The following is a 25,679-nucleotide window of genomic DNA, read 5'->3' on the forward strand; positions in this document are numbered from 1 at the left end:
GTTGAGTCCAGCTCAAGCAAAAAAGTTAGCAAAACCATATCTCAGAAATCAAGCTGGGCACAGTGGTTCACATCTGTCATCCCAGGTGTACAGAGGCAATGGTAGGAAAAATCTCAGTCCAAGGCTGGCCTGGACTAAAAGGTGAAACACTAAAAACAAACTAAAGCAAAAAGGGCTGAGGGCGGGGGTCAAGTTTCAGAGTACTTGCATAGTGCCCTCCCCCCCAAAAAAAAAGTACTAAAAGAAAAATTATAAACCTACAATTCTATATTCAGGAGACAAATCTTGCAAAAATGCAGGTGAAATAAAAACCTTTTACAGTTAATAAAAGCTGAAAGACTTCATTGTCAGTAGAACTGAAGTATAAGAAATAGTTAATAAAAAATAATAACCAAGTAGAAATTTGGATTTACATAAAAGAACAGCACAGGAAATAGTAAATATGATGTAGAAGACTTTTTTCATTTAAAGGTATCTTAAAGGATAACATTTAAAGCAAAAGTGCTAACAGTTGTGGAATTACAGTATATGTAGAAGTGAAAAGTTGGATAACTGCACAAAATACAAATTTGTTTTAAATTTCAGGCAGCAAAGAGAAAAGGCATAGGGGACCCAGTCCAGTAGAAACCAGGTACAAGCTTCTAGGGACGTGGTCCTAACAGTCTCTACCAATAACAATGTGTGATAACATGTGAGACTGTTGCTAACTAGGGAGGCTCACCCAAGCCTTGCTATCCATTGTGGTGTGTGTGAGGGTGTCAGTCACATAGGCATGCAATGCTGTATCCCTGGCCTTAGCTACTCTGCAGACCCCCAGACCAAAAACAGATGATTCCCATCAATTATATTGTTAACATTAACTATCAGGTCAAACTGGTACACTGTGGCATTAGGCCTCAGATATTCAAAAAGTTTTTATCAAACACAACATTCTAGGGATTCAGAGTTCCTTTTCCAGAAATCTGCCAAAGGCAGGCTTTGTTTAGCTTTTGAAGGTTTGGGTAAGGGTTAGGTGGGCTCTTTTCATTGGCTGTGGATTCCCAGGCTTTCTTAGATGAACTGGTTTGTTTTGCCGTTTATTGGGGGAGGAGAAACTATCTTGAGAACATTTTGCTCATCAGCCCTGTGGCAGATCTATGAGACCCTGTATATCCTCCTCAGGGTGCAGGAATTCAGGGTTTACAGCTCCTTCTCAGGGTGCAGGAATCATAGTGCTCTCCATGGGGGGATGGGATACTCACTCATCTGCCTTAGGTCTCCAGACCCAACATTACTTTTGTTTATGGTACTCATTTTTCTTTGGTGATCATTTTTCTCTTTTGCTGGATTTGGTGCCTCGCCTTCATTGTGCTACTTCACTTTTTAAGTGTTTGTTAGTTTTTAGTTGTCTAGTCATCTTTGTATTTGAGAATCTTTCTTCTCCTACCTCTTGGGGGATGTACCTACCTGAAGCATACTACCTTTTCTCTCATAAATACTCACTGAGCTGCTTAATCCTGTGGGTGAAAGTCGCCACTGTGGGATGGTGATAGCTGTCCATCCCAGCACTCACCTGGTCATCCTCAAGCTTATCTCCTCCATCTACTTAACCTACTCTGATTCTTAGAGCTTCTTTAGAGCTACCCTTACCCCGGGAAAAGTCTTTTCCTGCAGATGGTGGTTTTCTCTAGTAGTTTTTTGTTTTGTTTTGTTTTGAGACAGTTTCATCACATAGCCCAGGCTGGTCTCACACTTGAAATCCTCCTGCATCCCACTCCCAAATACTATGATTACAGGCCTGCAACACCACCTGGCTATGATAGTTTCTTAATAGAGCAGATGTTGCTTATTTTTTTAAACCCTTAGGAAATTTCTCTAAATAATTATTTTACAACTAGTAACATTATTTTGTGATTTTCAGCTGTTTATTGATTTTTTTCTGTTAAAAATATCTCTCATTTTAAATAATTTTGACTGGTGAAAGAAGTATAAGTGTGTTCTTAGTTTATCATTTGATTTAATTTAATATTTAGCATTTTAGTGATACAGCTGGGCAAATAATTGTAGGGTCATCTTAGAGCTGTAGACTTTTGGTTTAGAGTGTAATTGTGAAGCAGGTTAAATGACCTGTGTATGTTTTCTGTTGGGGAACTTGAAATGTTTTACTGTCAGTGGCTCTTTTAGATTTTCTCAAACATGTCTTAAATTGAATTAAAATTAGGATCATTCTGCCCATGAAGAATTAAGATTTGAGTAATTGACTTTGGAAAAGTCATTAAGTAGTTTATCCCTTTGTTATTTAATTAGCTCATTTAATCTCGTTACTTTTAGAGATTCCTAATCTTATTCTGGGAGTTTAAACTGGTATTCATTAAATGCTCTAAAATAGTAATACTCTGACCAAGGGAAAAACTGAATAATCTTCCCAGTATTTCACATGGTTGAACATCAGTCATTTTTTTTACCTTTATGTATTGAAACTATGTTTAACTGAACCTTTGTGGTTTGTATCTTCTTTTCCTAGTTTGCCACAGTTAGAAGCAATCTTCAGAATATTAAAGAAACTATAAGTGATGATATAAGTTGTACTAACACTAATAACTCAGAGAAGAGCCTACGAGTCACTAAAAACAAACTGAGGAATACACAATCAGCAGCTGAAGATCCAAATGGTGATGTCAGTGTAGAGGAAGACAAGCAAGGGAAGCCAAATAAAAAAGTGACAACGCCCACACAAGAAATGGAACCAGAAGCTCCTGAGAAGGTGGCGTCCACACATCAGAAAAGTGATAAGGCAAATGAGAGGAGAGAAAAAAACGATTTAGAAGAACAACTGGTGGAAGCATATCAGCTCCAGGTAGCTGAAGAAATGGCAAAGGATATTAAGAAGAAAATAAGAAAGAAACTTAAAGAACAGCTGACCTATTTTCCCTCAGATACTTTATTGCATGATGACAAATTGAGCAGTGAAAAAAGAAAAAAGAAAAAAAAGAAAGTTCTAGCCCTTTCTAAACCTGAAATGAGGTACTTTACATTGATTAATACAGAAAGTCCTCTTAGAAAAACACTATTATTTTTAGCTTTTCAGTGATAGTGGTAATTTAATGAAGAAAATTATTAGTGTTTTATGTGGAGAATTGCCAATAATAGATAATAATGGTTATCCTTTACCCAGTACCTTCTTATGTGCTAGAAGCATTACAGGAATAACCATATGAGAAAAAGTAATAGCATCATCCTGTATTGCTGATGAGAAATCACAGACTAGTAAGAGGTCGAGCCAGAACCTTGACACTCTAGCTCCAGAGTGTCTATCTTTAACTACTCACTTATGTCTACTTTTAAAATAATAGACCCTTTGGGCATGATAGTAACAGCTGTAATCCCAGCACTAGTTAGGCTGAAACAGGAAGATGATGAGTTTGAGGCCAGTCTGGACTATATAGTGAGTTTGAGGTCAGCCAGAATAGCATAGTAAGCTCCTGTCAAAAAAAAAAAAACAAAAAAAAAATAGACCTGATAACTTTCCTTTATTTGAGTTACAAATGTCCATGTGTATATATCAATACAGATTTTTTTCCTTTTTATGCAAATAACATTTGCTCATTTTAGAATAACCATCCAAAGATAATCACTATTGGCAGTTTGGTGGTAGTCTAGTCTTTTTCTAAATGTGATGCTTATACATCCATTATTATATGGTGTGAGTTTCTGAAAGTATAATATTTATAAGTTCTCTCTTATGAGAAAACAGTGAAGTTAAAAAACGTCTTTTAACTGCCGTAATTAACTTTTTTTTCCCCTTGTAATCCTCATATAGAGAAACAACTTGTGTTTCCCAGTATGTGACTAGTCTTGGGCATCCCAGGGCAATTTCCCCTAAAGCCCTCAGTTAAAAATAATTTCTCCTTAGGAAGGAGTAGAGGACCAGTAGTAACAATGAGAAAGGAAATCAGTTTGCTGTAGGCACATGTTAGCGTATGTATTAGTTACCCTTTGCTGCTTTAAAAAATTACATAGCAGCTTAAAACAATAAACATTTATTGTCTTGCAGTTTTTGTGGTTCAGGAGTCATGACGTGACTTAGCCAGAAGCCTCTGACTTTCAAAGGGCCTCTCTCACAGGCGACAGTCACGATGTTAGCCAGGGCTGTGACTGTTGTCAGAGACATCATTTCCTTACCACACAGACCTCTTCTCACACATGGCTACTTGCTTCCCTAGAAGAAGGGCTCCACAAGAGTGCCAGCAAGATAGAAGTCACATCTTTTTAGCATTTGATTTTAGAAGTGTCATCTAATGTTTTGTCATATTCTGACTATCAGAAGTGGTTGGAGGGGTCTAGCCCAACTCAGAGGGAGCAGGATTATACAAAGAAATGAACATGAAGAGGCAGGGACCAGTGAGGGCCATCTTACAGCCTGCTTTCCACAGTGTACTGTAAACCTTCCTCTCAAAGCTACTACATTGGCAAGGAAATGGAGAGCCATTCTCACTATAAAAAAGGTCTTGTTCATGGATTTTCATTAAAACTATGCCTTGCAGGATGGTGGCTTGCAGTGGGTAGCTATTCTTTAATAACGATATTTGGTGGTTGATAAAATAGCGTGGCTTTCTGTAATGACTAATTTGAAAGATTTCTGTAATTTTTTATTTGTCAAACACTTTTTAAGAAAGATAAATGTATTGCGAGTCGTATTTTATTATTTAAATGCAGACTTTTTACTTGATAAAATACAAACAAACTTTAACTAGCTAGCTTCTCTTTAAACTAAAGTGTGCTCCTGGGCTGCCTCCCCTTACCATTTATTATTCTAACGCTGCAGATTTCATTTTAATCGTTTATGCCATTTAATCATTTCAGCCATTTCTGATGGCTGAAAATGTAGTCACATAGCAGCCGCCAGAAAACATAAGGAATTAGGCCATGCATGTTGGTACATACTTGTAATCCCAGCTACTCAGGAGGCGGAAATTGGGAGAATCATGCAGGCCATGTGGGACAAAAGTTTAGGTTAGTAAGACTCCATCTGAACAAACAAGGCCAGTACAGCGTTACAGGTCTGTAATCCCAGTTGTACAGGAGGTGAAAGTAGGAAGTTTGCTGGTTTGTAAAAGTGAGGCCCTATCTGAACAATAACTAAAGCAGAATAGGGTGGGGGCATGGCTTAAGTTGTAGAGCCCCTACCTAGCAGGCACAAGGCCCTGGTTCAAACCCAAGTAACACTAAAACAAAACAATTTTTACCTAAAAAAAATCAAAAAATTGTCCAATTGAAGCCTCCCACAGAACAAATCTGGAACATTTTTGCCTGTAAATTAAGTAATTTAGAAATTTGTTCATTAAGCATTTAATTAGAAACTGATACTTTGATCAGTCCTATGTAAGACAGATCCATTACTCATAAAATACAGTTTCCTTTTCAATATTTGTTTTGGCATGTTTTGTTTTTTTGAAACAGGATCTCATTTTGTATCCCAGGTTGGCCTCGAACTCGCTATGTAGCTCAGGCTGGTCTCAAACTTGGAAACTTCTTGCTTTAGCCTCCTGGGTGCTGGGATTATTCCTTGAAGTTTAAAGCTCAGTTTAAGTTGCTTCCTGGGATATGTAATTCCTGACAAAGTATAAAATAGTAGCAATCATCCCTAGTTTGACAGGTAGTTGTTTTATTTTACAAGAAAATACGTGCATTTCCCCACAGAGCAGAATACTTCAGGATTGTCCTTACTTCTCTTTACCATTCACTCTGTCACACCATGAACAATGGCACATTTGTAATGACTTATCCTTGGGCTGTATTTGCAGCACACTGACCATCTGTGATGATGCAGTTGAAGGTGAGCAGAAGGAATGTCCAGTTGGAGCAGTCACTTCTGATTGTCATAAAGATGATGAAATAAACTCAACAGAGCAAAATGTAGATGAGAACATGCCAGATAACATAAAATCCAAGCCCAAAAAAGTAAAAAAGAAGACTAAAGCAGGTTTGTTACCCAAATTAAGTGAAAAATTGTGTGCCCTTGTAGAAATAACATGATTCTAGGTATTCAAGTCTTTCAAGCTAAAACTAAAGGATATCATTTAAACTAATTCAATATAAAATAACAAGTACCAAAGTACTTGTTCTTGTTTTATTCAGATAAGATTTTCATTTATTTATAACTGTGGGTCTCTATGATGAGCTTGTTAAGCCCAAGTCGACTCTAGCTCCTAGTTTAATTCAGCTCTATGTTGATAATCATTTTGTAGTTGCTATTGTGCCACAGAATATTTCTTTTTTAAACCATTGAGTTTAGAGTCCCTAAATGGTTAACTTAGTTGTCAAAAGTTAGGAATGACCAACAGCCAACAAATATTTCAGATATTAAGGCTGCACCCCTCTGCCAAACATGATGTCTTCCCAGTTCCTCAGCCTAGCTTAGCTCCCTTCTCCTCTCTACCTTTCCTTTTCCCGTTTTCTATCCTCCCTGCTGCTTTCTGCCTTCCATCTAAAATAGGCAACTTTAGAGTTCATGGTTCTTAGGCAGTTGATGTTTTGTGGCTGTTAAGAGTTAATTTTTAAAAAACTTCTGTTGAAGCATAATGTATGTATAGAAATGTATACATATCCTCATCATCAAGCAGTATACACATGTAAGTACACTGCTTAGCAAATTTTCACAAACGGAACATTTCTACACAATCACCATCCAAATCAAGACACAGACTCTCATGAGCACCCAGAAGCCCCTGAAGGCCCCTTCCAGGGGAAGTTACTGTAGGAGTAACTGCTACTCTTAACAGCTAACACAGTTCATTTTTGCCTATGTTTGTACATTAATATGAATAAGATAATAAATACTGTGCTTTTTGTGCCTGGCTTCTTTGGTCAGTGTTATTCTTGTACAATTTATACTATTTTTGCATGCAGTTGAACTTATTCTCACTTTTCTGTTTTTGTACAGTGTAGATAACCATAGTGGGAACATGACACAGCTAATTTATCTAGTCTGTTGATGGTCCTTGTGTTTCTAGTTTAGGCCAATTGCAAGTAAAGTTGTAATGAACATACTAGTTACACATTTTCTGAGCATACTCATACATTTTTGTTGAGCTTATTTTTAGAGTAGAGTTGTAATGTCATAAATTATGTATATTTTTTGCATTAATAGTTACTTCTAGTTTTCAAAACTTGGTTCACCAGTTTTAAGAGTTTCAGTAAACAAAACCATGGTAAGTATGGATCTGCTTTTGTACTCTGTTCTATCACATTAAACAGTTTATACAAACAACACCATATCTTAATTACTAAAACTTTATAATAGGTCATGCTGTTTTTCTTCCTCTTCTTCAGCATTGCCTGCACTATTCTTTACTTTGCATTTTCATATGAATTTTAGATATGAATTTTAGAAGTAGCTTCTCAATTTCCTGTCCTGTTACCAGCCCTCATCCTGCCCACCAAACTGTAATTTTGATCTAGACATGGTAAATCTAAAGAGATTGATGATGTAACTCCTCCCTAGGCTTATTTGATATTTTTACAAAATACTGATTCTTGGAACCTATGAAGTTGACATGTATGTTCCTTCATTTCTGTCTCATTTTTCTTGGTGAAATTACAAATTTCAGCACTCTGTCCTTAGTTTCTGAATGATACTGAAAATGGAATTATTTTTTAAATTCTGTTTTTATTCATTTGTTATAGAAATACTTATTTTAAATTTTTCAACATAGTACGCAGTGATCTTGCCAAATTCACTAATTACTTCTAAGTTTATTTATAGATTATTTTGATTTTTCTACATATACAATCATTAATCTGTTAGTAATGATAGTTTTATTGTGTCTTTTTCAAGCTTTACACATTATCTATTTTTCTTCTCTGAGTGCAATGGCTAAGACTTTCACCTCAGTCTTAAAATAGAAGTGACAATAACAAATACCCTTTTCTTGTGACCAGTCTTGAGGGGAAGCTTCCATTATTTCAGCCTTGAGTTTGAGGTTTGCTGTGAGTTGTTTGTAAACACCATTTGTCAGATTGAGGAAGTTGTTTTCTATTCCTAGTTTGTTAAGGTTTTTATTATGAGTTGATTTTGAATTTTGTCAGAGGCTTTTTTGTATATTGAAACATGATCATATAAATTCCACCCATTATTCTGCATGTATAATTGTTATTTAAATATTAATTCATCTTTGTGTTCCTGGCAGGGGTCAAGGGACCTACTTAGTTGTAATGGATTATCTTTTATTTCAATATATTACTTGATTTGGTTTGCTGATACTTTGTTTAGGGTCTTTGTATCTATGGTCATGAGAGGGATTGGCTTATAGTTTTCCTTTCTTGAAATTCCCTGAATTTAGGGACTTTTAAGTTTCAATGTTTTGGTGGTCTCAAAAGTGTGGGAAATGTTTCAACTTTTCCAGTTTTTTGGAAGCATTTGTATTGACTAATGTTATTTGTAAATGTTTGGAAGAATTTACTGTAAACCTTTTTAGGCTAAGATTTTCTTTATAGGAAGAATTTTAATTTCATTTAATACATATCAGAGTCTTCACATTTTCTACTTCTGCTGACAACTTTTTTTTTAGGATTTGCTTTAATTTTCTTTTTTAAGACAGGTTCTCATTATGTAGCCCAGGCTGGCCTTGACCTCATGATCCTCCTGTCTCAGCCTCCCCAGTGCTGAGATTAGAGGTGTGCATCACTGTGTGTAGCTTTTCAGGCAGCTTTGGTAGGATTTTTTGAGGAATATGTCCACTTTATCCAGAACTTCAAATTTTTAATATCTGTTACATCTGAAAGGATGTGCTAGTGTTTCATTCATGATATAATTTTCTTTTTCTCAGTTTTTGGATCCACCTCAGATTTTCAGTTTATGAGTCTTTTTAAAGGTCCAACTTTTACCTTTGATTTTCTTTATTATACATTTCTGTACTATCATCATGATTCTTCTATGTTTATTATTTCCTTCTTTGTATTTCTTTGGGTTTTATCTTGCACTTTACTTATAGCTTTAGAAGATTTTGGTCTGTCTTCTTGGCATTTAAGTTCTTACCCAAGCACTACTTTAATTGCATTCCTCAACCTTTTGATGATGTGTGCCTTGTCTTTGAACAGAGAATATTTTCTCCATTTTAATTTCTTGGACTATGTTACTAGTTTCAGACAGTAGATGGATGATCTTCTAGTCGTCTTTATATTTCTAGTTTCTATCTTCCATCATGTCGGAGAATAGCTAGCAAAGAATTTCAGATTTTTGAGTTTATTGAGGCTTTCCTTATAACCTTTTTATGGTCAGTTTTGATAAATAGTCCATGTTCATTTGAAAATGTGAGTTCTGTATCATTGAATACAGTGTCCTATATATGGAAGTTAGAGATATGGAAGTTTATTGTGTTTGACTGATGTTACTGACTTTTTTTAGTCTATTTATTCTACCAGCTATTGTGGGGATTATTAAAATTTCCACTATAATACTGGGTTTGTTTCTTTTTCTTTTTTTTCTGTCAGTTTTTATTCATATATTTTGAAGTTATATTATTGAATATAGGCATATTTAGGAGTTTATATCCTATCACATTGATACTTTTATCATTTTGCATGTCCTTTATGTTTAATAATTCATTTCCCCTTAAACTCTACCATGATTTGAGTTGGCACAGTGCATTTTTCTCAATGTTCTTGCAATCTTTCTGTATTCGTGGATTTATCATCTCACTGTTTTACCTGTTTTTTTGTTTTCTTTTCTCCTTATCTTTGAATTATTCAAGTATTTTTAAAATATCTCCTATTAACATTAATTATACATTATTTTACTGTTTTTAGTTGTAACCTTGGAGAGCATTACTCTTCTTGTAGTCTTAATACAATTTAGTTTCCCAATAAAGTACACTTCTTAGCCATTATTTGTTTTTTTAGTAAGGCTTCATCATTCTTTCCTCACTATATTATAATTTCAAATATACTAGCTCTTTTGAGTGTGACCACACATATTTTTTTATGTTCTCTTTTCCTTATGCTTTTTTTCCCATTGGTTAGGACCTTTATACAGACCTTTCTTCTGGTTCACTAATCATATTTTTGTGTCCTTTATATTACTAGACATATCTATTGAGTTTATAATTTCAGACATTGTGTTTTTCAGTTTCAGAACTTGTTTTGGATTCTAATTCTCTGTAGAAAAATTTATATTTTAGAACTGTTTTTCCCATCTTTCCTTTTGTTTTCTTGCATATATTAATCATAATTATTTTTAAGTCCTTATATGCAAACTTTAATCTGGATTATCCATGAATCTGACTATTGTCTTTTTCCTCTTGATTATTAATTACATAATCTTGCCTCTTCTGTGTCTAGTAACTTTTTATTATCTGCTGGACATTACTTATAGAATTCTAGAGGCCCTGGATGATTTTTTTTCTCCCCTAGAGAGAGTTTCCCCTTTTCTTGCTTAGGCAGATAGGGTGTGCAGTTGATGGCACCTGTCAGCATAGTTCAGAGATGGAGAGTTGTTTTGATGACGTTCTATCTCTGATGCACCCCATTCATAGGACATAGCCTTCCATGTAGTTCAAACTGAAGGTTTAGTAGATATTTATTTCTTCAGAAAGAAATAATGTTTGAAGATTGAGTCCTTCAGTGCTTTCTACCTTAGCCTGTTAGCCTTTTGCCCCACATAAGCTTCAGTGCCATGAGGGGGGAGATTGGTCACGTGTTTGAGGTCCTTGAAGTCTCCAATTTTGTTAATCCAGCCCTACACATATGCCAGGATTTCTGTTGGTTTCTCAATCTTTCTAGCTAAACCCAGAATTGGCAAGTGAGCTCAGATGAAAACTAGCATTAGGTCCTTAATAAAAATTAGCCACACCCTTAGGACTTCACTGCCTATACTAGTTTAGGCGTCCCACTCTGGTGGGACATGTTTTGCTAGCACCACCTCACTAGGACATTTCACTACCTGTCCCACCATGCTGTAGCCCCAGAACTCAATTTGATCAGGGAAATTAGACATGTGTTTGAGGCTCTTTGAGTTCCTAGGTTTTTGGGGTTATTTATTTATTGAGACAGGTCCTCAATATGTATCCCAGGCTGACCTTGAACTCATGATTCTCCTGCCTCAGCCTCCTGCTTGCTGGGATTTTAACTGTGCACCACTACACCAAGCTAAGTTTCCAGTTTTATCACTTTAGTATAAGGGAACCACTGAAAGTTTTGCTGGTTTCTCTTTCTCCTAAGTAGTGACCTGCCTGGGTCAAATCCTGGTCCTTAGCCCATACCCTGAGTCCTTTGTCCAGAGACATAAAGTAGCTGCTTTTCTATCAGCTTAGTTTTGACTGATTCTCCCATCTATGGAATTTTAGTCCATCTAATATACATTATTTCTGTACTAAAATAATAAGTCGTTTTTGTAATTTGTCTTTTTCCTGTTACTTTCATGTAAGTCATTGACCCAATGCATCTTAATATAGCCTACTCAAAAGTAGACATTCCAGTTACAAATGAACCAAATGATACATATTCTATATAGAATATTTTCACTGGGTGATCTGCTGCTGTGTGGCCTTTTCTTTCTTTTCCTTGAAGATCTCTTGTTAACAGAGTAAAATAATCATACATCATAAAGATTAGATTATATATAACTCCTAACTGTGAGAACAGTTAATTATAACTGTAATTTTCTTCCTTTAATGTAGTTTCAGATGATAATGAAGACATTGATGGAGATGGTGTTCATGAAATAACAAGCCGGGATAGTCCAGTTTATCCCAAATGTTTGCTTGATGATGATCTTGTCTTGGGAGTTTATATTCACCGAACTGATCGACTTAAATCAGATTTTATGATTTCTCACCCCATGGTAAAGATTCATGTAGTTGATGAGACCACTGGTCAATATGTCAAGAAAGATGATAGGTAATTTAAAAAAAAACAAACAAAAAACTACATAACCATTGAAATTGAAACTGTCTACAATAGAAGTCCTCTTTTCTACTGTTGGTAGTTGAAAGTCAATAGGAATAGAACTGTGGTTTTTTATCAGAGAATAGTCCACCAGTTTTAGGTGTACATTACCCATTTGATATTGATCACTATGTTTTATAGAAGTGGAGAGTGTCTGTTCATTGTAACTAATAGAGAGCTTTACCAAGCTTAATTACTAATTTATGCCATAAAACTTGCATTGTAAATCATACAAAACATACTAATTATGAAACCTCATCTTTTTCTTTTGAAATTAACACGTTGCTTGGGCTTCAGGTGAGATAAATGAATCTTGAATTTTTCCTATAAAATTATTTCTATAGGTAATACACCCTGAAGGCCCAGCAATAAATACAATAAGATAAATGATTATACCAGAATTAAAATAAAAATACTCGCTTGTCAAGATAGCAGGGGACGAAAACATTATGATTGCCAAAATATTCACTTATTTGGTTGTTTTAGGACATACAAAGGAAATATGACAGCTTAAAAAGCTGTGTTTATTTAAATAAATGTATTGTACTTTTTAAAGTCATAAGCTCATTTAAAAATCTGAAAGTTACTTTATTAAAACTCTTACAGTGAAGGTGTAATGTTACCTTTCAATTTTTATTTCTGTAATAAAGTCATTCTATGAGTTCAACTAATAGTATATAAATGCAAGATGGTAGTAAGGTACCACTACTTTTAAGTTTCATAACATTTATAATTGTCTGCATAGATAAAGAATATAATTTTGCTTTCACATTATTTCTGATTATTTCTTTTGTAACTATATTTTTTCCTCAACTCCTAAAAATTAAATTGTGTTAATGGAAAGGTCTTTATTTTTGAACAGTGAACGTCCTGTTTCATCTTACTATGAAAAAGAGAATGTGGATTATATTCTTCCTATTATGACCCAGCCATATGATTTTAAACAGTTAAAATCAAGACTTCCAGAGTGGGAAGAACAAATTATATTTAATGAAAATTTTCCCTATTTACTTCGAGATTTTGATGAGAGTCCTAAAGTCATCCTGTTTTTTGAGGTATGAATTGAATAGAGCAAACTAAATTTTAGTAAATACTGAATCCCACAAGTACAAGTTGTTGTTTTTAATAGTTCAGTAATGTGACAAGTAATGAGAGAGTTTAGCCTTTGGGATTTAGTCTTCACAATGTACTGCAGAAGTACCAGTGAGGAGCCCTTTTAAAAACAAGTGATGTATTTGCTGAGCACTTACCAGTGCAAGGAGTTAGTAATTTTACCTATTCTTAAGTAATTGTTTAATCCTTTTAACAACCCCACGACTATTAACTAAACTGATGAATCTAATTTGAATGTAGCCCTCCCTTCTGAACCCATTTCAAAAAGTATAAAGTCACTTAAATATTTCAGACTCCCTAAGAATATCTATACCACCCGGATTGAAAAAAAAAAAAAAAAAAGATAACCACAGGTCGGTTGACTAATACAATAGAATACATAACCAAAAATGGTAACTTCTTAGATGTGAAGTGGACGGTCAGAGCAATCAGATTTGGAGTACAAATGATTTCCCAAGTTACTTCCATTTTATGTGTAGGTAATTTATATTTGATGATGATTCAAATCTAAATATTACATTTCTTTTCTCTATTTCCATAAGCAAAGGGAAGTAGAGAGAGCCTCCTTTCCAGTTTAACCAAGCTGGTGAATTTTAGCAAAGGAACAGTAAGGATCCTTGTATGACCAGAACTAATGATTCATTTTGTAGAGGTGTTTATTTTTATGATCCTCAACTTTCAGGTTATTTGTGTATCTTTATAGACATGTAGTCTACCATTTATATCTAATTATGTTATGTGTGATTTATATAAATCCGGGTTTTTTTAAAAAAGGGATATAACTCAAGGCACATTTTTGTTATGGAAACTTGTGATTTGTTATAAATGTTCCTTTATAGTCATTTTATTAAACAATGATTACTTATGAAGTTTTAACACAATGTGTTATTACTTATATAATTACTTTCTGATTTTAACTTTTTAAGGGTTTGTTGAGGGCAGTTTAATAATAGCTATTAGAAATCTTTAAAACTGCTTATTCCAGTCCTACATATCTACCCTTTGGGAAAAATGGCAATTCCATGAAGATGTGCATGGAAGGATATTTATTTGAGCCCTCTACATTAGCAAAACTTTTAGGGAGATAAAGGAACCTAAATCTTAATGAGTTAAGAGATGGGGTTGAATAAAGTATGTTCTTAAATTAAATTTATGTTATTTATGTACAGAAAAATACTAGGTAGCCATTAATATGATTTCCATGTGGATGTATTGACATGAAGAGATATGCACTACATATTATGTGAAAATAGATTGCAAAATAGCATGTGTTGGATTTGTAGTCCCATGCATACATATATTTAGGAATGTACAGACAAAGATTTAGATTCGTATGAATCAAATGTTAATGGTGATTATCTGTCAGTCTGGATTACAAATTGTCTTTACTTTGCTTATGTATTTTTCTATATTATCATGTTTTTTCATTGAGAATATATCTGAAAAAAGATTTGCATATCTAAAGAGGGATGAATAAAATCCATATCATTTTTGAAGCAGTCTTCTATTAAAGATTGTTCATCTCAGTTGAGCCTTTGATAAACACTAGTAAGTTCAAAGTGTTAGCCTCTGTGTTCTGTACCTAGAACACAGACCTCTCTGTGACAGATTGGTTTTAAGTATTTGATATCTAGACAGGATGAAGGTATGAAAGGAATCCCCTTGAAAATCCTGGTTATAATATGCAGCCAAAGGGAAAGCCCCTAACTTCAGGAAGGTGATCCAAGCAAGGACATGAAAAGAGAGTCCTGAGTTTTACAATCAACAGTCCTTTGAGTTCTACTGTGATACATAAAAAAATGACCAAAGCTTAATTTTATGTTTGATGTATTTGTGCTTAGATTATAGTTGAGGAAAATAAAAAATATACTTAAAATTTTTAATTGACATATAATAATTGTATATATTTGTAGGTTATAATGTGACATTTCAAAACTTGGATACAGTGTGTAATGATCAGCTCAGGGTACTATCTATCATATTTGAGATAATTAATACTGTTTTAGACTTGAAATAATTTTTTTTCTTTTTGGTGGTACTAGGGTTTAAACCAGGAACTTGTGCTTGGTAGGCAGGTGCTCTATCACTTGAGCTACAATTCTAGCCCTCCGATTTAGGTTATTTTTTAGGTAGGGACTTAAGTTTTTGCCCTGGAATAGTATATCAGACTATGATCCTCCTACCTATGGCTTTCTACTTAGCTGGGATGAGAGGTGCACACCACCATGCTCAGCTTGTTTTGTTGAGATGGGATCTTGCTAACTTTTTGCCTGGGCTGGTGTTTAAGTATGATCCTCCCTATCTGCCTCTGATGTAGCTGGGATTATAGGCATGTACCACTACTGTGCCCAGCCTTGAAACAAATATTAATGAAAGATTAATTAATAAAGTAGTACAAAAAAATCTTAATTGGATGAATTAACATGAAGATGAATGAAATGAGATAAAAATGTCTTTAAAGCTAGGTATGCCTGTAATCCCAGTGCTTAGGATGCAGGAGGATCACAAATTTAAGGCCAATTTAGGCTATGTAGCGAGTTCTAGGCCAGCATGAACTAATGGTGAGACACTGTCTCAAAGAACAAAAACAAATTAAAAAAATGTTTTTACTCCCTATAATGGAAACAGATTTAAGTATACAAATGATTTAAATTTTTCTTAATTTGTCATTAGAAAATAGTTTTAGATGGTGTAGAATTCAGTGAAGTAACTTTTTATTTGCAGATTCTTGACTTTTTAAGCATGGATGAAATTAAGAATAACTCTGAGGTTCAAAACCAAGAATGTGGCTTTCGGAAAATTGCCTGGGCATTTCTTAAGGTATGATCTTCATCCATTTTATGCACATTTAAAATATCTATGAGTTTGATTGGCTGCTTTTTCTTAAGTCAGTTTAATCTTATAAAGGGTCAGGATTTAAAGTAAAATCACAGTTGTGAAGTACTGTTAAGCTCGGGTGAGGCTCAATGAGAGTCTTAAATATTATTGATTGCCTGTTGTGTGGTGTTTTCACGTTTTTAGTCCTGAGGATGAAGCACTGAAAAAGACACATGCAGCCCTATCATCATTTCCTCAGTTCAGTAGATGCTAATTAAGCCCTTTCTAGGGCTAGCCATTGTTCCAGTCAGCAAACTGAAAGAAGACAAATTCCTTGACCTCATTGACTTCATATTCTAGCCATAAAAGCATACACAATTTGTTGTTCAGTTACAATTTTTATAAGTATTGTGAAGAATTATAGGGTGGATGATCAAAACAGGGGTCCTGTGGGGTCAGGAACAGTTTTCTAAGGAAGACACATGTAACTTGAGCATTAGTTAGATGGGAGCAGTGGAGAGGAAGATTCTAGGGAAAGGATATAATATATTCAAAGATCTTGATACCAGAGAAAGCAGCTGAAATTGGCAGACAGAGGCGAGAGGGAGAATGGTGTGTGAAGAGGTTGCTGAGGTAAACAGGATCTTCATTACATGGTCTTCTAAGCTATTACAAAATTTTAAAGAGCAGTGGGTAGCCATTATAAGAATTTAAACGAAAGGATAAAATGATGTCTTTACAAATGTAAAGACCCCTTTAGGGTTATAGGGGAAAATGGGCTACATTTTGCCATTTCTGTTTTCCTTGTTGATGTATCATGGTACAATCTGAATTTTGCCTCTGCCATTAAAACTTCTTTAACCAAATCACTAATTATTTCTGTTTGCCAAATTTGCACATTTTTCACTTGTTCTTGCATCACACTATGTGCATTTAGTACATCATTCTCTTGAAACTCTGCTACATTGACTTTCTTGACACCATCCTCTCCTGTTTTTGCTTATTTCATTCCTTCTTAGTCTTCTGTTTACCTCTTTAGTACCAGTACTACTCATGGTTTCATATTTAATTTGTTTTTCTTGGACCCACTTTTTTGTCTTTTATATTTGTAGATGCAATTAACTTACTGGCCATTTCAACTTGGATGATACCCTATATATCTCACACTCCTCCAAAGTGAACATCCTACCAAATCTCTTACCCTGTCTCTCTCTGCTGCTTTCCTTAGTTGGTAGTACTACCACTGTCTGCGCAGTCTTCCAAGTTTATGACCGTGGAGTTACCCCGTCTGCTTTGGTAGCCACAAGTCACATGTGGTATGCTGAATTCAGATTAATTAAAATTAAATATAATTAAAACTTCATTTCAGTAGTTGGACTAACCACTCTTCCAGTGCACCATAGTCCCCTCTGACTAGTGGATTCTCTGTTGGATGGCACATCTGTGGAGCATTCCCATCACCATAGTCAACTATCTCTCTACTCCTAATTTGTAAAAGACACAAAAGTTAGAAACACATTTCCTGTTTGAAGTCATAGTGTAGTGAAAAAAGACTTATTCTGAGTTGGTAACACTTATTTTTCTCATAAGAATTTCCACGCTTTATGTTGCTTTGTTTAATAGTTTTTAGTAGACCTTTCTAAAAAGATAGACTAAAATATTGAAAAAATATGAATGGTTTGAATTAGTTTAGTTATCTTAAAATGATTTTGACCTTAAAAATTAAAATATAATTTTAACCACTAACTATACCAATAATAAACAAATAAAAAATTTGTTTCTGTGTTGAAATAATAAGTATGTTAATCTTTATCATTATTATTTCAAATAAATGTGTGTTGATCAATTTCTTTGTGCAAAGTGGTAACAGGCACAGTAATGTGAATGTTTTACCAACAATTTAAAGTGGTTGTACAGGTGAAAAGAGAGCTATTGGGAAAATATTTTAAAAGTTGCTTTTGTTAAAAATGATCCAAAACTGCCTGATCATTCATTTCAATCTTCTTTCTTTTGCTTTATAAATCTAAGGAATCTCAACATGCCATATGAATGTTTTTTAAAATCAGATTCTGACTACATGCTGTTGCTTTATTGGATATATTTATTTTCAGTAAGACAATATTTTATATGAATTCTTATTTTAAGCTTCTGGGAGCCAATGGAAATGCAAACATCAATTCAAAACTTCGCTTGCAGCTGTACTACCCACCTACTAAGCCTCGATCCCAATTGAATGTTGTTGAAGTTTTCGAATGGTGGTCCAAATGTCCAAGAAATCGTTACCCATCAACCTTGTATGTAACTGTGCGAGGATTGAAAGTTCCAGACTGTGTAAGTTAATGGCATAGTCTATGTTAGTATAGTCTTTGTTGTTGAAATTAATGATGATATGTTTTCCATTGGTAAAAAGATATGGTCTTGAAAATTATTTTTGTAGATTTCTATAATAGGTACCTTCAGAGATTATATATTAAGACTATAAAAGTTGATACTTGGGACATATTTAAATTAAGTTTAAGTTTTAAGTGCAGATATCAGATAAGAAAAACATTTCAGTATAATTTGGGTTTTTGAAATTGAAGATAAAAGGATAAAAAGCTGGGATTGAGAAATATTTCTTATATAGGGCCAGAAAGTAAATATTTAGGTTTTATAACCATATATTCTCTCTCACAACTACTCAACTTTGCAGTATGAAAGTGACTATATAGCTATATAGATGATAACAAATGAGTGTGATGTGTCCTAATAAAGCTTTATAGTAACAGGAAGTAAGCCAGATTTGGTATGTGGGCTATAGTTTGCACACTTCTGATTTACATATTTCACTATAGAGACATCCATATAATCAGCATATACTACTGTTACTGTAGATGAACATTATAGATGATCTTAGCAAAGAATTAGTACTAAAATCAAGCATGTTCACTCATCCTATTTTTGTTGTAAGATAATCTTTCAGATCAGTTGCATAGTCTGTAGTTGATATTATATACTGTGATCACAGGATTGATTTGAATTAGTTTGAATGAAGTCAATAAAAACTATCACTAAGAAATGAATGTTTTTAAAACTTCATATTTTTAGTTTTTTATGATTTTTTTATGCCAGAGATACCATAGTAAATCAGAACCACAGCATAACAGCAGGTAGGTATTGATAAAGCAGAAGACAGAGTAGGGCAGAGTTATTAAAACCGTTTCATAAACCATAGGAATTTATTTTTCTCACCCAGAATTTTAAGGTTTTTTGGTTGTAGGACTGTAGTTTCAAGTAGCTTTTATTTTATTTAGAATACTATGTAAGTGAAAACAGAATTTTTCTGCATTGCAGTTTGTAACATTTCCATATCATTTCTCTCACCATTTTAAAAACAGCGTGTTCTAGGAAAAAGAAAATATGAACTTGATATAAACTTGCTAATTTTCTTTACATATTTAGATAAAGCCATCTTACCGTTCTATGATGGCTCTTCAGGAGGAAAAAGGTAAACCAGTATATTGTGAACATCACTGTGAGTCAAGCTCAGTAGACACAGAACCTGGATTAGAAGATTCAAAGGAAGTAGTAAAGTGGAAACGACTGCCTGGGCAGGTGAGGTGTTTAATAATACTGGATTCATTTAGATTTATCACCTTAAAAACAATAGTAGCTACTAGGGTACCTAGCTTATTACTTAAAGCAGTCAGATTATTATTGTTAACCTCAATTTAGTCTCTCCATTAATTCATTTGGATGATAATAATAATAATAAGAGTACCTATCTTAGGCTCTTTGAGCATGTGGTTAGTTGTATTAGTTTTCAATAACAAAATGCTATAGACTCAGTGGTCTAAAGAACAGACGTTTATTTCTCATGGTTGTAAAAGCTGTGAAATCTTAAGATTAAGGTTCTAGTCAGTTTGGTTCCTGATGAGGGTCCTTGTCCTGGTTTGCAGACATCTTCACTGTATCCTTTGGTGGAAAGAGAGAGCATCTCCGTCATGTTTCTTCCTCTGAGGGCAATAATCCCCTTCATAGGGCTCCATACATAACCTAATTGCTTCCCAAAGGCCCCACCTCTAAATACCATCACATTGGGGATTAGAGCTTCAGCACGAATTTTGAGAGGACACAGACATTCACTTCATAGCACATACCAACGTGTTGGCAAGGCCAATCTCCTCTGAGACCTCTCCTTGGCTTGCAGATGGCTGCTCCCCTGTTGCCTATTCATATGGTCTTTTCCTTGTGTGTAGATGTCTCTGGTGTCTCTTCCTATTCTTATATGTTCAAAAACTTTATTGTATTATAACCTTTCCCTAATAACCTCATTTTAACTCAGCCATATTTTTAAAATACACTATTTCCAACTAGTGTTACTTTAGAGGTACTTGGGATTTAGGCCTTTAACATAAGAGTTTTGGAGGGGACATGATTCAGCCTGTAGCACTCAAAAAACAGATTGTTGATATCTGTGAGAGTTACTTACATGTTTGTGGATTCATGAATTTTTTTATAGGTCCTAGTTTCTTCCTGAATCACATTTTTTGTTGTTTTGTTTTTAGTGGCACCAGAGTTGAACTCGGGCCTCACCTTTGCTAGCAGGTATTTTACCACCTGAGCCATACCTTTAGCCCTTTTGGCTTTAGTTATTTTGGGAATAGGGTCTCACATTTTGCCCAGGCCAGCCTGAACTGTCTTCCTGTTTATGCTTCTCATGTAGGTGGGATGACAGGTGTGCACCACCACAAACAGTTTTATTGGTTGAGATGGGATCTTGTTAACTTCCCTCCCCTCCTTTCTCCTCCCGGGCTGGCCTCAAACTATGATCCTCCCAGTCTCTGCTCCTGAGTATTTCAGGATTACAGGTGTGAGCCCCCATGCCGGCCTTGAATCACATTTTGATGGGGATAATAAACATGCAGATTCTTCTGGTTGAGCAGCATTTAAGCTTTTACCATAGTTTTCCTTCTTTGTTAGCAGTGTTTGCATCTGAAACATTGCTACTTGAAATTTATCCAAATATCCAGTGTAGAAATAAGAATGATTATTTTCTTAGACCTCTTTATTTTCTGTGTTTTGCATCACATTTGACTTTATTTTTGAGACTGGTTTTAAAGATATGTTTTAAAATCACTTTATTGTGGTTTCAGCACTACAAACAATACCGGTTTATCATCCTTAATCTGAAAATCAAAAATCCAAAATTCTGTAAAAAGTTATGGATTTTGGAGCATTTCAGATTTTGGGTTTTTGAATTAAAGATACTCAATCAGTAAAGTCCATGTAAATATTCCTAACTCCAATATTTTGAAATACTTCTTGTCACAATTTTTTCAACCAGTAATATGGAGAGAATAACAGATTATGTCCTTGGGGACCTTCCATATTAGATGGAGAAAGAAGAAAGCAGTACAATATTGTTTACTTTAAAGTGGAGTCTTGAAGAAAATAGGCACAAATATAATTACATAGATCAAAGTGGTTCAAGACTCTGGGAGTCCTGAAATGCTATCAGGGATTGCTTGATGCCAACTCTTTTCCATAGTGATTATAAGGTCTTTTCCATAATGATTCTGTTTGGGTTTTGTTTTTTTGGGTTTTTTTTCCATTTTCATTGTCTCACAAGTCTTCAGAGTCTAAACAACATGTGATATCTTGAGAGCACATGCTGAAGTAGATATAAATGTCTAGCCAGATATTAAAGAAATTTTCAACAAAGTACAACACTTCATTTTATGTGGCTATTTTTCATAAAAGGTGTTATTTGCATTACTTTTTAATAGATCTAAGCTATTCTATTTTGGTGAATTAATTTTAAAATTTTTCTCAATTTCAGTTTCTAATATAAATATCAATAGATACAGCTACATAAATAGCTTTTGAAGGCCCTGAAGACATTTTTAAGTATCTATAAACTACAGAAGCTTGAGAATTGCAGCATGAAGAAGGTGAACTAGAATAGGGAAAGAAGTTTATTCAACAGGTTGCTGGAGCTTGAGGTAGACAGATGACCAAGTTATGGGTGGTGAAGGTAGATAGGGAAGGGTATTGCATGCAGAGGCAAAGTGGCAAATAAGTGAAAAGGACGTCTACTATTAGACACTCCAGGACTTGCCTGACTAGAAACCTCAGTTTGTAGAAGAGATAAGTGGTGTGAAGGATTAGGGTCACATTATGGAGTATCTTGGATGGTGGATGGTAACCCAGTACTTGTTTGTGTGGTATGTGAGAAATAATGGAAGGTTTGGGATAGATGAGAAATGTGGAATTAATCATATTTTAGGACAAATTAATGCTGGCAATGACATGTGGGAAGTTGTACAGTAGGATATATTGATGTGTGAGGTGATGAGGGCCTCACCTTGGTTTAGTGGTGGCAAAAATGAAAAGAGATGGATACAAGAGATAGAAAGTTAGACTTTGCTACTCTAGCAGCAGCAGCAAGTGGTTATAATGACTCTTAATGTCTCCTTCAGTTTTTGTCTTCTTTTTACCACACTTTCCCTTAATCATCTGTTTGGAGAATCGAGGAAAGTGGTAGGTAGCACAGTGTCTGATACATGATTAACAAGTAACAAAGGTCTGTTGAATTTTTCATAATCCTAGTAACTGCTCATCATGCTTTCTCCTGAGTTGCTGCTTGTAAACACATACCAGTCTCAAAAGCAAGCCTGCTAGTCTTTGATTAGGCCCACTAAGCTGTGCTTGACTTTCCAAATAATCATTATTAACTATACTTAGCTAATAATGATTACTCTTAGCTGACTATAGTTACTCATAGGTTTGTTGTAATGAAAATACTCAGTGGCATAAGGTACAACATTCTGGTGTACAGTTAGGACTCAGTACATGTGTAACTTTTGGAGTAACAAGAAGTATAGAAACTAAGACCCATTGAGGATTGGAAGAGGTAGAACTAGGAAAGGTTTTTAAAAGTAGATAGTATTTTCTAGTATTACTCAGAAAAATTGGGTTTTGTCTATAACTGGGAATGAAAACAGAAATTAGGAAGATTACTTTGAAAATACTGTAATCCCCAGCTTACTCCCAGGGGATATGTTCCAAAGTCTCCAGTGAATGTCTGAAATTGTAAGTAATACCAAACCTTGTATAGATTATCATTCATTTCAGGGGCTCTTTTATCAAAATCGTTATATAGGCACAGTACTCTCTGAGATAATATATTGCTGTCAATTGGAACATCTTTTCTATTCATGTCCTTCCACCCACAAGTTTAGTACCATTTCCATTTTTAATTAAACTCTTATCACTCAACTGTGTCCATAAATTTTACAGTGTGAGGTATGACAGCAAAATCATCATGAATTATTTTACTTCTTCACAATTTTATGAATAGTTTTATTCTTACCATAGATCTGAGCAACCTCAGTAAATAACTGTTTTCCCTTCCCTTATTAAGTGTAGAACTTTCACCTTTACATTTAAAGGAAGTATCTTGTGTCTTCTCTTTGATACATTTGAATTGCCAGCATTACTACTCTTGGGCTTTGGAACCATTATTAAGTTAAATAAAGGTTACTTGAACACAGCACTGTGATCTAAAAGTCAATCTGATGACCAAGACTGCTACTAATAGTACTGTAATACATACAACATGAGCATGCTGTACAAAGGCTAGGATACAAGACAGTGTGAATTTATGATGCTACTTAGAATGCTGCACGATTTAAAACTTATGAATTATTTCTGGAATTTTCCATTTAATATTTTCAGACCATGGTTGACCATGAGTAACCAAAACCACAGAAAGCAAAACTGTAGATAAGGGGTTTGGGGACTGCTGTATATTTTGGAAGCAGCCACAAAGGGTGGTTATTTTAAGAGAGAATGTGTGAACATTCATACATCCTGGGACATATATGGCATTTGTGGTTTTAAAACAAGTTTGTGACCTCAGGGAAAATGACTTATTTGTTGCTGTCATGGACTAAAGATGTGACATGCATTCTTTTCTGTGGCTATATAAAAGCACAGACAATGAATGCACATGTGAATAAACAAAAGAAATAAGTTGTGTTACGTTCACCACTAAAAAAGAAAATAAAAGCAATGTGGCAGTGATAGCTTTAGAGTATCAGATACTGAAATTTTTCTATTCACATTTCAGATGAATTAAGTACTACTTAGACATGAAGAACAAATGCAATTAATTTTATGGAGAACCGATTCTCTGTTTAGAAAGTATTTTTCTGACTTTTCGTCATTCTTGTTACTTGGTTTTCTCTTTTTTTGTATCACAGCAAACTCTGAAAAAATTCACTATAGTAATGGAAAGTAATAGTCTTTGATATTAGTATTCCCTTGTTTATATTTTTAAAATGTATGTTTTTTAGGCTTGCCGTATCCCAAACAAGCATCTCTTCTCACTAAACGCAGGAGAACGAGGGTGTTTTTGTCTTGATTTCTCCCATAATGGAAGAATATTAGCAGCAGCCTGTGCCAGCCGGGATGGATATCCAATTATATGTGAGAAATAATCCTATCTGTTTAATCTAATTGTAGTCTGTGTAGCCTACATACTTTCATTTTTAATATTCATTGTAATCTTAACTTGAGTATTCCCAGTACTATTAAATTAAAAAACTAGATTTTTTTCCAGTAAAGACATTAATTACTGTGCACCAATTGTTCAGAAATAGAGTGGTCAGATGAAAGATGTTAAATAATTTTTTAAATGTGGAGAAGGATATATATAAACATTCACTATTTAAATATATAAATTTAGAAACATGAAGGATTAATAAGTTTAATAGGAAAATGTAGCCCATTGTGATTAGCCATAACAATTTGAGTTATCAAAGTCCACAAATTTGTTGTACAGTAATAATTGACTGCAGAGAACCTAGATGATTGGAAAGTCAGCAGAGAGTCCAATAAAAATTATTTCTATAGCTGTAAGAGGTTTTTTATTTAATGAGCATTATTATACTGCTTTAGAACATTAAATACTCTCCCTTACTCCTGGCTCAATGATGAAGACCAGCTCTCCTCAGCAGGAAGAAGCCAGCTTCTCGTGGCAGCTGCCCCAAGCACTGGTTTATGTGGACCTTCACCCGTCTGTGCATAGCATGTTACTTCTTGGTTGATTCGCTTTTCTCAGCAGCATTGCATTTATTAAAAAATATTCCTACCCATGAATAACACATTTTAAAAATAAAATGTTTTTGTGCAGTTTGATTACTGCTAAGCTGTTATAAAATTCATTGAAAACTTAAGTGTGAGTGGAAAAAAAGATTCTTGGGAAATATACTTCAAGATATTAATAATGATTTCTGTCTTTTGGGTAGTGAAAGTTGCATTCTGGTTTATGTTTTAAATTTTTCTGTGATAAATGTGTTACTTTATACTTAAATGATTTTATTAAAAAGTCTGTATTAGATTTAGATCTACTTATTGTTTAAATCTTAAAAGAATAGAAGATGAATCTTTGTTTTGTCTTTGGTTTTTAACTATTTGATCATGGTGTGTCTAAACTTTGACTTTTTTAGCTTGTTCAGTGTACAAATTAATGTTTTCACAAATTTGGGAAGTATTTGTCATTATTTCTTCAAATGTTCTGTTTTCCCCTTTCTCTGTCTTCTGGGACTTCCATTATGCCCATGCTGGCAGATTTGGTAGTATCTAATTGGTCTCTGAGCCTTACTCACTTTTCTTCCTTCTTTTACTTTCATTCCTGATGGGATAAACTCAATTGACCTATCATCAGGCTTAATGATTTTTCTGTCAGTTCAAGTCTGTTTTTGGACCTCTCTAGTGAATTATCTCAGTAATTATACTTTTCAATCCTAAAATTTTTGTTTGGTCCTTTTTTAAAAATAATT

At 34.4% G+C, this 25,679-nt stretch overlaps 1 protein-coding gene across 12 annotated transcripts in view; it reads left to right on the plus strand.

The window, feature by feature from the left end:
- The window catches only part of Ahi1 (Abelson helper integration site 1), a 182,405-nt gene that overhangs the window by 21,384 nt on the left and 135,342 nt on the right, over window positions 1–25,679 (plus strand). For 10 of the 12 annotated variants that reach the window (XR_012448066.1, XR_012448079.1, XR_012448074.1 and 7 more), the window contains 8 exons: window positions 2,504–3,003; window positions 5,784–5,962; window positions 11,655–11,874; window positions 12,785–12,977; window positions 15,760–15,855; window positions 17,998–18,183; window positions 19,294–19,446; window positions 24,192–24,324. Coding sequence is in view for 8 of the 12 variants with exons in the window: in XM_074073915.1 (XP_073930016.1) it covers window positions 2,504–3,003; window positions 5,784–5,962; window positions 11,655–11,874; window positions 12,785–12,977; window positions 15,760–15,855; window positions 17,998–18,183; window positions 19,294–19,446; window positions 24,192–24,324 (1,660 nt within the window). In the remaining 4 variants the exon portion in view is untranslated. Of the gene's footprint in view, window positions 1–2,503; window positions 3,004–5,783; window positions 5,963–11,654; window positions 11,875–12,784; window positions 12,978–15,759; window positions 15,856–17,997; window positions 18,184–19,293; window positions 19,447–24,191; window positions 24,325–25,679 lie in introns of those variants that run through there. The other 2 variants (XM_074073959.1, XM_074073969.1) reach the window with 2 other exon arrangements.

This window comes from Castor canadensis, chromosome 1, assembly GCF_047511655.1.
Source record: "Castor canadensis chromosome 1, mCasCan1.hap1v2, whole genome shotgun sequence".
Lineage (NCBI taxonomy): Eukaryota > Metazoa > Chordata > Mammalia > Rodentia > Castoridae > Castor > Castor canadensis.